We start from the raw sequence: 10,148 nt of genomic DNA, 5'->3' as shown, positions 1-10,148 counted from the left end.
TTGTGTGAGGCTGAGCTGCTGTTAACATTGTGCAGGAGAATAAGATCCCCCCAGAGCGGACACCAAGGTCAAACTCGGACCTCTGTTTTCTTCCTCTATCAAAAGACTAAATGCAAGCGCGAAAGCCGTTCCTGCAATCAGTCGGTTGCTAGCGTGAACACGAGGGCGCGTGTGCGTGCACACACACACTCACAGAATTTCCTCTATGGCCTGGGGGCCTTACAATGTTCACCTTATCTCCATGCCTGTCTTGGATGCTTATCGTAGCCCCAGGCGGCTTCTCCACCCCTTCCAAAGCTGTTGACCTCTCCAAGGCGCTTCCTCTGCGCACCTGTGACCTAGAAAGCAAGACCATGGCGGCAGGAGGCTTGCTTGCCTGGCCTCATGGACGCAGGAGGTGGCCCTGAGCGCTTCTGATGCACCAGAAGCAGCAGGGCGGGTTCAGGCTTCCCAGGGGCCGAGGTGCTGAACTCCAGAGGGACAGCCTCTGAAGCTGCGGGGACTGAGATGATGCCTGGGAGGCGGGTGGCAGAGAATGCGGGCGATATGGTTCAGCATCAGTGACAGACATACTGCTACCCTACTGACCACGGATCCCGAGCCTTAGATGTGGGGTTTCGTGGGAGCAGGACCCGGCAAACAGCATAGAGTGAGCTCCAGGGTCGCTGGATGTGGAGTGTCCCCAAGCCTACCGTGCTTCTCAGAGAGAAGTCCTTGTCCCCCCAGTCCCTACTTTATGTGGAAACTTTTCAACCAGCCCGTTTGGGAGGTTTTCTGGGCAGGTCAGAAGTGCAAACTTGTTCTCCCAAAGCTCCTGCCCACACACACCTTTTGGGTGCATATGGTGGGTACGAAAAGCAAAATGTGACCCGTCTACAACGCCGTCACTTTATTGGATTGTCACCGTTAACTTAACTATAAATACTACGGTGGGGAGCGAGCGCCGCCGGCTGCTGTGCGCCCCTCGGACGCTACACCGGGCTGTACACTATTCACAGCTTCTCGTCTCTGGATCTACTCCCCGCAAGGCAGCGCGTGTGCAAGTAGCATCGTCCATCTGTGCAAGTCCTTGGAGTCAGGCAGGCGCCCGGGCCGACCCGCGGCCGTCAGCTGTCCGAGTCCCGGTCGCTTTTACCTTCCTCTTCCCGCTTCGGCGGCGAAGCCTTGCACGTCGTCTTGTTCCACTTCTCGGCGTTTTCCGATTCGGACGATGACGACCTTTTCTGCCTCCTCCATTTGGCGCGGCGGTTCTTAAACCAGACCTGTTGCACAACGGGCAGACAACACAACAATGAGAACCACATTCGCGCGTCCCCACAGCCTGGCCACCCCCTTGGGAGTTCAGCGCGGCGCAGACCGGACCGGGAGAGGGCCTGAACCGGGGAGCGCCGCGAGTGAGGCAAGACAAGGAGTTGCGCCTCCCGCTCCCGCACTTCCATCCAACTTCCTGGGCCCCCAGCGCGCCAGCAGGGCCGGCCCGACGGTCTGGAATGCGCAGGAGAACGTGCGCATGAGCCCCCCCCCCACCCCGCGCGCCTACCTCCACCTTCTCCTCGCGGAGATGCACCTTCCGCGCCAGCTGCTCGCGCGTGCCCACGTCTGGGTACTTGGTCTCCTGGAAGAGGTTCTCCAGCGCTTCGAGCTGCTCGTCGGTGAAGATGGTGCGGTGTCTCCGCTTCCGCCGGCAGTGCAGCTGGTTGAGGAGCTGCAGCTCAGTGCGCGACAGCGTGCCCACGTTCATATAGGGGAGCATCTGGTGCGGCACCGGCGACACCAGCACCGAGCCGGGGCCCTCGTAGCCTGCAACAGAGCGGAACGCACGCTCAGTCCCGCCGGGACGCGATCGCCCGCCTCTCCAGCCCTAAGCGCACTCAGAATTCGTCAGCCGGGACGTAGTGAGAATTGAAGGCGCACGGGAATGTCCAACCGTCCACCCTCCAACCAGTTCTAGCATCCTAAAAGACTTCTCCCCGTGCGACCACTAGCCGCGGTGGCTCCAAACTCGCCTGAAGTTTGCACCAAGAAGCTGGCAAACTCCAGTCAACATAAAGGAAGGTGTGTGCAGATTTGCGAAGGGAGAAATGTTTGCGCAAAATGTAAGCCAGCCACCCCGCCGCCCCGTCCCGAGCCCGAGGGGCCACAGACCTACCTGGGGGTGTGGGGACGCAGGAGCACTGCTGGGCGCCCAGGGGCGGCACGGCGCCGCAGCACGCCGGGCCCACCGGCGCCGCCTGCACGTGCAGCTGCCCGTAGAAGTAGTTGTTGTAGCCCAAGCGGGAGCCTCCGACCGCGGCCGGGAGGCCGGCGCCGCCGGGGGCCACAGGCCGCGGGTAGAAGGCGCCGTAGTCCGAGGAAGAGGCGCCGCCGCCGTAGAGCGCGTCCCCGTGCAGGGCCGGGAAGACGACGGGCGCCGCGGCGCTGGGCGCCACCGGCAGCACCGAGTCCTTACAGCGCGGCCGGGCGGCCAGGATGTTGTCGATGCTGAACATGCTGGCGGGCATCCCCGAGGTCGGCGCCGGGACCAGGCCTCCGAGCTGGGGGGGTGGCGCTCGCCTCGCTGCTGAGCAAAACGAAAGGGCAGCAACAAGCGCGAGGGTGCAGCCGCGCCCCTCCCCGCCCCCTGCGTCCGCGCCGCCTGCGCTCTGAGCTCTGCGCTCTGCTGCCCGCGCTCTGCTGCCCGCGCCCTGCGCCCGCCCCGCGCGCCTAACCCAGCTCAGCCAAGGACGGCGCTCGGGCCGCGCAGCCGCCGGGTGGTTTTATACCGAGTCGACGTCATCCGGATTTAGTTCCTGGTAATAGGCAGATGACAAACACAGTCCGATTTGGCCCTGGCCTTTCCTTTGGGTGGGGGACGTAGGGAGGGGGCAGAAGGAGAAGTGCCAAAGGGGAGGGGGCTGCGCGGCTTGCGAAGCGATTGTGGATTGCCAATTAATGAAATTAACCTAATCTTTTCCATGCCGCGGCCCCGCTGCAGGCCGGCGGAGTTGGGCGGGCGGCCTAATTGCCCCGGTTAATCTCATTAATTCCATTGTGCGGCCCCAGCTAACGACTCCCCCCCCCCCCCCCGCCAGCCTTCTCGCCTCCACCCTGCTCTCTCAGATTGCGTCCTATTACTGGGTGCGATTTCCTCTGCCTGTGGCTGAGATCCACTGCGGCCCTCCTTACTTAGGGGTTACTTCCCCTCGTTTTGGAATTTGTTGTCGAATATGAGGCGCTGCGTCCTTCCTCGGCGGGGCTGGCCTTTATCGCTCCTCCTCCGAAGGCCCCCCACCCCCATACACCTATCTGCGTATTTTTTTCCCTCTCGAACTTCTGTCCCGAGTGGAACTGGTTAACCCACCCAGAAAACTTTTGTTTTCCCAAACACCAAAATTCTGAAAGTCAAAAATCGACGGAAGAAGAGGTACATCGTGGGTTTGGTGGGGTTTGTTTTTGTTTGGTTTTTAAAAAACCCCAAAACCCTAAACAATCCAAAAGTTTTGAGTTTTCTTTTCCTCAGCTCCGTTGGGTCTGGAAGTTACTAACGCAGCCGCTAGGCCTTTCCACTCAGAAACCAAATTCCGCCCCTAGTTCAGTCCTCCACCAAGATCAGCTCCGGGGCGCGGTCTGCAGCTGGCCCAGCCTAGGTGTCAGGAGGTTTCTGTTCTCTTTTTCTAACTTTGGGGTTTCTTCTCTCTCCTGTTCGCTCCTTCTCCCTGCACCTCAGTTCAGACGTAGCTTCCCAAACAGCTGAGTAGCTTTTTCTGCGTGCGTCCTGCCCTGGGCCCGGCAAGCCTGGCTTGGATTCCTAGGTTCCCGGCGTCCTGGCGGCGCACCCAGCCCGGCTCGGCTCGCGGCAGGCGGCTACCGTGTCTGCGGGAACCGAGGCGCAGCCAACTGTCCCGGGGCACAGGCAGCCAAGTGCCCTCCGTTAGAAGGTAGGCAGCGGGCGCGCGGGAACGAAGCGGCCCGGGACGCCGTCCTCCCGGCCCTTCGGTAACCCATTGAGACCGCTCCAGAGGACCGGCAGAGCTGCGCCCGGGCCGCTGCGCCGAGGTTCCGGGATGGAAAGGCCGCGTTTAGCTCCACACCGTTTTTCTCCCTCTGGCTAAATTAGCCAGGGGTCCCTGCAGGGCTGTGTGAAGCCGCCGCAGTTGGGCTGAGTGAGTGCGCTGCTCTCTGCGGCTCTGGGGCCTTAAGGGGAAAGGGCACGTGCTAATTGCTGGTCGGGGTCAGAGGGGCCCTGGCGCGCAGGTTTAGTTTTTTAGGGGATCAACCCTCGGGCGGGGGGCGGGAGCGACGGGGCGAGCGAGGTGGCGGCGTTCTGCTCTGGGGCTTCTGCGCGCGGACCTCCGCACCCGCCAGCTCGCGGCCTGAGCCCCGCTTCTTCCAGAGCAGCGAAACCGAGAGGGGGGCACGGCCTGGAGGTGCAGGCGGGGAGACGAACGGGTAGACTGAGTTGTTACACCGTGAACTTTTGGGGGGCGAGTTTAACCCTCTTCTTCAGAGAGGTGACGACTGAGGTTGGAAGTGGCGAGCCCTTGTCTCAAATGAGAATGGAGGCGTTTTTCCATCCGTAGAGACTTCAACCCCAAGTCCTCTGGGCACATAACTCCTGCCAGTCTCTCCCAGGTGTACCTGCGGAGGGCATTTGATGGAAGTCAAGTAGGTGTGCACTTCGACTGGCAAGTGGGCGGCGTGAGTGTGTGTGCGTTCGCGCGCAGAGAGTGGACACCTTCGGAGCCACTTGAGGGCCGCAGGCCGCTGGGGCGCATTCAATCTTTGTGCACTCAGGCCGGCCTGACCAGGGGGCCCCCACTCCAGACTTGAGTCTCAGACCTGAAAGTGCCACCCCTGAGTTTTTACCAGTATGTGTGACAGCCAGCCTTCCAGCACGGACAAGCCTCTTTTCCTGACACGTTTTCCCGTTTGCATGATCGGGGTTAGCCAGCTGTAAATGGGCTTTTGCTTTTTAACAGTCTTACAGGCTGTTCTGCAGCCCTGCCACCTTGCTACCGACCCCCAGATGGAAAAGTACTTGACAGGGGTGTGTGAGCACCCACTATCTAGACAGACCAGCTCCACCTTTCCAAGTTTTACCTATCTCTGGGCCTCAGGATTATTTTCAGCTGATCGAACTAACGCTAGCCTGTGTACCTTGCAACCTTAATATTTAATGAGGCGGGGTAATTGTCTCCATGGAAGTTGAGGCGACCTTTCCGTGTGTGTGTGTGTGTGTGTGTGTGTGTGTGTGTGTGTGTGTGTGTGGTAGGGATTTCTTCCCTTAAATTAAGGTATGTTCTTCCCACCTCTATTCAACACCCAGACAGGGATGTCTCCCTCAACTGCCCCAATAGGGACAAGAGGTCTCCAGCTCCATCCTCCCCAGGAAGCGTGACCTCACACCAAGCATTCCGTCTCCAGGGCTGCCTCGTCCAGGTCGCCCCTCCATCACCTCAGCAGGCAGTCACCCCACTTGGCCCTCTGGAAGGCAGGTCTCAGGGCAGGCAGGCGCCTCCTCCGCGGCTCCACCCTGGAGCTCCACAAACAATCAGCGGCCCCCGTGTGTTGCCTGGCGCAGTCGGAATACGGAACGCTACACACGCAAATTGCCCGCCTCGCGGAGCCAAGCGATTGATTGTTTGGCGGCCCCGCACGCACGGCTCAGCATGGGAGGCCCGCGCGCTTCCAGAGCCCGGCACGAGCGCTTAGGACCGAAATGCAGTAAACAGGCCGCTGATTTTCCCTATTATCACCCAAACACGATTTCCCACAAAGCAATCACCACGCCGAAGTCTATGAAAATGTGTTTGTGGCAGAGTCGGTCGCCACGGTAATAGCCCTCATTTTTAGGATATTAAAGAGGAGCTCGGTGGGTTGCACACGCGTCAGGTCTATTTGCCATCCGGCATTCATCAAAGCGCTTTTGCGCCGCGGCTATCGCGCAATTGATACGGAGAGGGGAGATTAAATTGCTTCTTTGACTTAAAAGTCAGGGCCCAAGTTTGGAAGTGTCTGTCTGGGCAGCTCCTCCCGCTACGAGATATTTTCATGATGGAGCAAACTGTCGTCCTACTATCTACCCCGCGTCTCCGCTGCTGTTTTTCAAAAAAAGGTGTGCGCAGGCTCAACGGCATCAGGTCCCTCTTAACTGTCTCTGATTCCTGCACTAACAGGGTTCATGGTTGGATACATTTCAATAGGATTTTTTTTTTCTTGCCAAGCACAAAGAGCTGTTGGGTCCTTTCATAGGGACCCTGTCCAAACAGCAGGGTGCGTTTGCACGTGCAGAGGACAGATTTCCAGACAATGTGCAGAACCTGCACCCAATCCCAGCAGCAGGGCGCATTGGCGAGAGAGCGCGCGCGACACAGCGGGTTTCAGGGTAATGCGCACAGGGCCCTCAGTGCCGAGACCCCAGCACTGTATGCATGGAACAAATTAATTTCCTTGTTTGCATTTGGACTTGGGGGTGAAAAAAAAACCCTGTGTCTCAAAATTAGGGCTTGAAAGTCACTTCAGCGGCTGTGGGTGATATTCCGTGCACAGCTGGGCCCACGGGGCGATGGAAAGGCGTGAACGCCGCCACGCACTCTTGGGCAGCGCGTACCAGGGCTGGTCCAGCGCATCAAGTAGGACGGAAGGACTATGGCTGGCTGATTTTTTTTTTTTTAAAAAGAATAAGTTTTGCAACATTCCACATAGAAGTTCCCAGAGGATGAAATAATGAAGGTGTTAGCAAAGCTCAACATAACGGTGAGGTGAAGAGAAGGTGGTGTCGAAAAAGGACACGTTCCCCAGGCCTCAGAAGGGGGGGGGGAAACAGCTCCGGGCCTCCCTCCCAGATTGAAGAGACCTGCCTTGGCGGGACTTTTTACCAAAGTTTGTTTCAAAATGACTGCGCCATTGCTTTTGCAAATCACACAGTGCCAAGGCCGATAATGCCTGCTCCTCGGAGGAGCGCGCTCTTGAAATGATTAGCAAAGTCAGTCATTTGAAAAGGGTCGCCCGCATGCATTTCCCCGAGCCGCTCTCTAACTGGTATCAGCTTCTAAAGTTTTCATTCATGTAAACCTCATTAATGAAGATCTTTTCTTTAAACGTCAAGGGGATTTGAAGTCTCGAGTAAACGATGAAGCTTGTATGTCTAGCCAAATCTTGGGTCAAATGCATTTGTGAAAAACTGCTAAAAAGAGCATATGGTTTTGAATTTTTCTACAATGACTAGTGTTTAAATAAATTGCTTGTACTGCTTAACTTCACGTGTAATTGTGACAGAAATTGGCCTATAGCCTTTTGGTATGTAAACACTTCAGCCTTTTATGCGGTATAAAAAGACATTTGCTTTTGAGGGTCACTACTGGCCGTCACCCTGTAATTCAAAAACTGGCACCTACTATTACAATTCTTGCTAGATTTCAACTTTCAAGTGGCAGCCTGGGGGTGGTGGGGCGGGGGGGGGGCGCAGGAAAGAAAAGGAAGAAAGAGGATATTTCAAAAGCAATGTCCATTTGGGATTAAAAACTGCAAATGAGGCAAGAAGGTGCCACTTATTCTGAGAGAAATGGATAAACCATAGTTATTAAAGAACATTTTCTGTCATCTTTCTTTAAGTCAGCCCGTCGGAGTGGACACTTAAGCAGGGCTGGGGACTGACTGGCATGTCATTAAATGCTTGTCTTAAGAACAAATCAGTCCGAGGAGGAGTAGGTGTTAAAAATCGAGGTATCACAACACGATGTGCCCAGCGAAATGGCTTTGTGTCACGGAGCCCATTAAGATGCAAAAATGCATCCGTCTGGCAGGAGGAGGAGGAGGAGTGTGGGGGCGCGTTGGTTTCTGGATACGAATGGTGAATGGTAGCGTGAGCCCCCCCCCCCCAGGTTCTGCCGGTGAGAGGTGGTTCTGCCTGCTGCAGAGCCGGTGCCAGGCAACATTCCGAACCGCTCTGGATTCCTGGGAGTTCTGAAATGCACCCCCATGTGCGTTAACCCGTTTGGTGCGGCTGTCCGTGTCTCCCCTAAGTGTGCGCTGTGGATTGCATGCAGGTCATCCGCCCGCCCCGGGTGCCAGACACAACCACAGGTTCGCACCCTGCGCGCCCCGCGGGGCCTCCCTGGCTCCCTCACAGCTGCTCTACCCGGTGTTTACGCAGATTCAACTGTCCTATACAGACTTCTACAGACTTTGCTGCCCCTTCAGGGAAGTTTTAGAAGAATTAGAGATAGCATTGCGTTCATTAAAGCCGCCCGCAGCAAATGGAAATCCTCGCAGCCCTCAGACTGAGGCGCAAGTAATTAAGGAAATCCACAGAGAAGCTAGAACGGAGGAGCTGTTTTATTTACATTTCGTGCGCATTCCAGCGCATCCTTTGGCTGAGGTCCGCCCAGGGCAGAGAACAGACACATTGCTTGGTAGGAAGAAGGCATAAAGCTTTTGTTTTGTTTTCTAAGCGGTCTGTGTTTCTGTCTAACTTTTCTGCTCATTCGAAAGTGGGTAACAGCCATATTCTCCCCCCCCCCGCCCCCGCATTTTCGGAGGCTTACAATCTTAAAGCCTTTGGGAAAACCATGGCTTTTCTAATTAAAAATTTCCCCTGCCTTGCAGTGTCTTAATATGAGAAACTTACCCCCCTCCCCGCAAAAGTACCAAATGTTTGTGATGGAAACTAGCTAGAAAGATGTGTGGTTTAGAGCAAAAGAGTTCTTGAATGTGTAAAAGATAAATTTGAGGAGTTAAGTAGTTGTTTGGGGGGATTTTAAAGGATAATACCATAAAATGAAACTGAAAATTATTTTTAAAAAATACTGAGCTGAACGTGGGTGGCCGAAGCCCCTAAAACTAGGACTCTCTGAAGGTTCCCAGCCTTGGAGATGAGTGGAAGAAAGCCGCTTGTCAGTTTTTGCAATCTCCTTAAATAGGGTGTAATGGAATACCCATGTGTGCTCGTGCCATGTTACAATAATGAACTTGATGATTCTAGCTGGTAGCTGTGATGGTTTTTGAGCATCAGCGTGAGGGAGCACTCAGCCACTTGCATCTTGTCTTTGAAAGTGTCACCAAAGGAGAATCCAGCTTGAAAGGTTTCCTGAAGGTCTCTGTGGAGAGGTGCTCTGGACACCACACCCCACACCCCACCCCCGCAGCCCCTCTGCGTCTGTGTGAAGCCAAGGCTTCTGGAGCAGGGCGGGCAGAGCAGAGGAGAAAACAAAAACAGAGAGGAAAGCGACTTTCAGACCTCCCCATCTGTCCTGTCACCTGCCCAGTCCCTCTGCCACAGAAGCTAAGTCTGTGCCTCCACTTTGACCCTACAACTGGGCTAGGGGGGCAAGGGGTGTGCAGCTTGTCTGGTTAACCCAGGCCAGCCCCTCCCCGCTGGTCCCTGATGGGAAGCAGGAAAATTCCCAGAAACAACCTCCAGTCTCAATCTGTTTGATTTGTGTTGGGGCCCTCATTTTTTTTTTTTTTCCTTAGCCGGGGTTCAGGGATCCAGAATTTTATCTCACCTTTGTGTGCGCACACACACACACACACACATACACACACTCCTCAGCTTTGCAAAGTTGGTCATTTCTGGGCTAACTCAGTTCTTCACCTCTTTTCTAGAGCATTTTCTTTTGGGGGGATGGCTACCTACAGACAGCCAGGGACTACACCCCAAGGATGCTTGACCTATACTGTGGGTTTGGTTTCACTCAGCAGTAAAATTCTTCTGCAAAAATCAGAAGGTCTTGGATTTAAAACCACAAGAGTTCATCTTCCATGCCGTGGGGTTTTTTGTAACCTCTGTATTATGATGAGAGTAGTCTGTTCCTAGCGGCGATGGCTTGAGGAAGTCCGTCAGCGAGCCGAACACAGGACAGTGGAACTAAAAAAGAACTTGTCTGTCTACATGATACTTCACAAGTTTGAGATGGCTCCCCTCCTCTTCTTTTCTTGATAACTCTCTAAAGAATGTGTTGTTTCCTGCTCATAAAGTTTGTACATACAGTACAGTCCTATAATCAGCTCTGCCTGGTAGGTCAACACAATATTTGCAAATGAAATAAATGATGACGCTGAAACTCATGCATTCTCAAACTAATGATAGGACTTTTCTCCGAAATTCTAGAATGGTGGAACTATTTGGATCTCAAAGGATCTCCAGTCGACTTTGAGGCAGGAACATA

At 55.1% G+C, this 10,148-nt stretch overlaps 1 protein-coding gene across 1 annotated transcript; it reads right to left on the bottom strand.

Annotated features, from left to right (window-relative positions):
• Positions 1 to 874: 874 nt before the first annotated feature.
• GSC (goosecoid homeobox) lies at positions 875 to 2,517 on the bottom strand. Its single transcript, XM_006879092.1, has 3 exons — positions 2,150 to 2,517; positions 1,541 to 1,800; positions 875 to 1,262 (listed from the first exon to the last, which is right to left on the bottom strand). Exons 1-3 carry the CDS (start codon positions 2,499 to 2,501, stop codon positions 1,107 to 1,109), a joined length of 768 nt encoding a protein of 255 aa, XP_006879154.1. The 5' UTR covers positions 2,502 to 2,517; the 3' UTR covers positions 875 to 1,106.
• Positions 2,518 to 10,148: the final 7,631 nt, after the last annotated feature.

Source organism: Elephantulus edwardii, unplaced genomic scaffold (genome assembly GCF_000299155.1).
Source record: "Elephantulus edwardii isolate Elephantulus edwardi_28Jun2011 unplaced genomic scaffold, EleEdw1.0 scaffold00002, whole genome shotgun sequence".
Lineage (NCBI taxonomy): Eukaryota > Metazoa > Chordata > Mammalia > Macroscelidea > Macroscelididae > Elephantulus > Elephantulus edwardii.
This window is presented reverse-complemented; position numbering and strand designations above follow the sequence as displayed.